General features: G+C 41.1%; 1 protein-coding gene across 1 annotated transcript in view; it reads right to left on the reverse strand.

Moving 5' to 3' along the window:
• LCP1 (lymphocyte cytosolic protein 1) overlaps nt 1-2,802 on the reverse strand; it is a 31,158-nt gene extending 28,356 nt beyond the window's left edge. Inside the window, exons 1-3 of the mRNA XM_003790363.3 lie at nt 2,588-2,802; nt 2,283-2,412; nt 313-445 (exon numbers count right to left, since the gene is read on the reverse strand). Coding sequence (XP_003790411.1) covers nt 313-445; nt 2,283-2,412; nt 2,588-2,644 — 320 coding nt within the window. The 5' untranslated portion in view covers nt 2,645-2,802. The remainder of the gene's footprint in view (nt 1-312; nt 446-2,282; nt 2,413-2,587) is intronic.
• Nucleotides 2,803-3,297: the final 495 nt, after the last annotated feature.

The raw sequence follows: 3,297 nt of genomic DNA on the forward strand, positions 1-3,297 counted from the left end.
TTTTTATGTCTTTCTAGAGTCATTGTTAAATCAGTGCTTTATCAATTTCTGCCACTTAAGTACCCAGCATTTGGACCGTATGTTCTGTACCTCTGTGTTTATCTCCACCCAGACAGTAGCAGCTTTACATTTCTTATTATAAGCTGCTTCAGAAATTAATTTGCTCTCTTGGATGAGGCCAAATGAAAGTCCGGAAAAGCATCCCAGGTGCCGCTGAGCACCAAGGACAGCTGGGCTGTGAGAAACACGATTAGTTGTTGATAATCCAGAAAATGGGAACGTCTTTGGAAACAAGGAAGGAGTATTATTTACCAAAGCACAATGCCATCTCCAACAGCATTAAAGAGATCATTTGTGTTTGGATCCATTGGGATGACATGCCGACAATCTGGATCACTTTCCAGGGCTTTGTTCATCCAGTTGACAAAGGCATACTTTTCTTCCTCTACAAGTAAACAGGTAAAACGACTGATTTGCAAAGTGAAAAGCTGATACAAACAGAACTGTCCATGTGCATCTTAGATTCTCATGCCCAGTAGAGAGGATGTGAGTTTATATGGGCAATTATCTTCTCATCTCTCTTTTTTTTTTATTTTTGAGACAGAGTCTCACTTTGTTGCCCTAGTAGAGTGCTGTGGCATCACAGCTCACAGCAACCTCAAACTCTTGGGCTTAAGCGAGGCTCTTGCCTCAGCCTCCCAAGTAGCTGGGACAATAGGCGCCCATCACAACTCCCAGCTATTTTTTGCTGCAGTTGTCGTTGTGGTTTAGCTGGCCTGGGCCAGGTTCAAACCCGCCAGCCTCGGTATATGTGGCCCATGCCATAATGACTGTGCTACAGGAGCCGAGCCTCATCTCATATTTATCAACATTTAAAAATCTCAGATAACGGGGGAAATGGGCACCAAATCTATGTTCACTCCAAGTTATAAAACATATGGCCAACACATAGGAAAACTTTATGTTTACATCATGCAGATATATTGCATTTAGAAGCAAACGTATACATAGTTTATATTTTCTATATATGTACATGTATACTTTATTTCTACATACAGACTTTAAATATAAATGTGGTTATAAAATGAAACCCAAAGTTCTGCCTTTAGCACTGTTGATTTAAATGTTGGACAGCTACAGACAATTCTTACATTATCTCTGAGTTCTTTATTCTTATTTTATGTGGGCCATTATCGTATAGCTTCTTTATTGCTATGAAATGAGATCATTCGTGATATAATTTTTCTTTCCTATCAATAAAGCTTTCGGAAAGTGATTTTACACTTGATCTTAGCCCAAAAGCTGAGAAGCAATCAGATGGTGATTTTAGAAATTTTAATAAAACCTTAGATTATACCTTACAGCCTAGCACTGACTTTCCCAAGTTGTCTGTCATTGAAAACAATAGTGTCCCTCAGAAAAATCCTGAGCCACAAAAGTTTGGAAAATACCATGTGGCCTATCACTGTAGGGTAGGAAGATTCACAATACACATTTTTATTTATTTATTTATTTATTAAAAGCCCAGCTACTTTTTGTTGCAGTTGTCATTGTTGTTTAACTGGCCCAGGCCAGGTTTGAACCTGCAACCCTTGGTGTATATGGCTGGCGCCTTAACCACTGTGCTAGGGGCACTGAGCCTCATAATGCACATTTGACATGGCAAAGGCTATGAAAATTAAATTTTATTTAATTAACCTAGCAGCTATAGATGGTAGTTAACCATAAATTTTTCTTTGATATCAACTAATGAAGAACTCGAGTTGTGAAATGCTGGTTTACTCCGCTGTCTGGGCCACTGGAAGTTTCCATTGAGGCTGTTGGACGGCAGCCCTCAGAATAAACATACCACTTTCTCCCAAATCATCGACAACACAAGCTTTTCTGATCACTCAGCAGGGGTTAAAAATAATCATGACATTTGAAGACAGGAGCTTGAGTAGCTAATTTTTTCTGTGAGATTTATAAAGGATTTTGGGCAGCCTTTAATGTATTTTGTAAAATGCTAATGAGATCATTTGGTATTGGATCCTACCTGGAGCCAGCACGGCTCCTGTATTATGCACCTGACCCACTTACACACAGGAAAGTAGACAGTAGTCCGTAAAGTCAAGTTTGCTTCTGTCTTTGTTTATGCCCCTTAGGTTTGAATCTCAAGTTTAGAATCTATGACACCAGAAGGCATGAATCCTTTCTACATGGTGCCCTCTCGCCTCACCCTCTGCTCTCTCATCACACCAATGCCCTCTCCACCTCTGCTCCCATCCATGCGCACGGCCTACCTGAATACGAGTGTTGGGTGCCAACACTGGACTGCTCTGAAGTACCACCAATTGCACAAATCCCTTCCTTCTTGTTGATTGCTTTTCTAAAGGTCTTGGCAACATCTGTGCTTTTTAGGCCATGAAAAACCTGCAAAAATGTAATGTATTTTTAGAAACCCAAGCAGTAATTAAGAAAATCACACAAAAAAAGCCCATGGAACATTGAAGCAAGGCAGGTAGGAGCATCTTTCTGGATATTTTTGGAAAGTGAATTAAAGTTCCAAGGGTCCAGTGTGTCTCCCTGTATTCTGCATGGCACTCACCTTGATAAACTCATCAAAGCTGATCCTTCCGTCATGGTCCAGATCACCTGTGGCCATCAAGTTTTGTGTAATTTCTCTTATTCTATACCCAGGCAAAGGCAGGCAAGCAGCCTTGAACAAGTCATTCAACTCATTGCAGCTGATGTATCCATTGCCATCAGTATCTGTAATGCAAACAATGGACCGAAGCTTCAGGGGAATTCAGGTAACAGCTTTTAGAGAGGTGAGGGAAGACTAGGTGGGACGTGAAGGGACGGGGGAGGCTCCATTCAGGGGTCAGGCCCCATCCCATGAAAGAGAATCCCACAAGAGGCCTGTTGCTATTGAATACAGGCAGTAGCATCACTTCTAACATTTACAGTAAAAAAGTCGTAATAATTTTCCATAAATTAGAGAAAGTCTTAAATCACTGCCCTAGTGATTAGGAGGAAGAGAAAGCATGTAGTCGTTTTAAAGGAAACCAAAGAAGGCAGATGAGATATAAAAGAAAAAGCTACAGGTGGAAAAGAGATCACATTCCATACTCTTCCTTTCTTTTCTTTTCTTTTCCTTTTTTTTTTTTATAGACAGCATCTCACTCTATCATCCTCGGTAGAGTGCTGCAGCATCACAGCTCACAGCAACCTCCAACTGCTGGGCTTAGGAGGTTCTCTTGCCTCAGCCTCCCGAGTAGCTGGGACTACAGGTGCCCGCCACTAACACCTAGCTAT

The sequence above is a fragment of the Otolemur garnettii genome, unplaced genomic scaffold (genome assembly GCF_000181295.1).
Source record: "Otolemur garnettii isolate 467f Iridium unplaced genomic scaffold, OtoGar3 scaffold00043, whole genome shotgun sequence".
Classification (NCBI taxonomy): domain Eukaryota; kingdom Metazoa; phylum Chordata; class Mammalia; order Primates; family Galagidae; genus Otolemur; species Otolemur garnettii.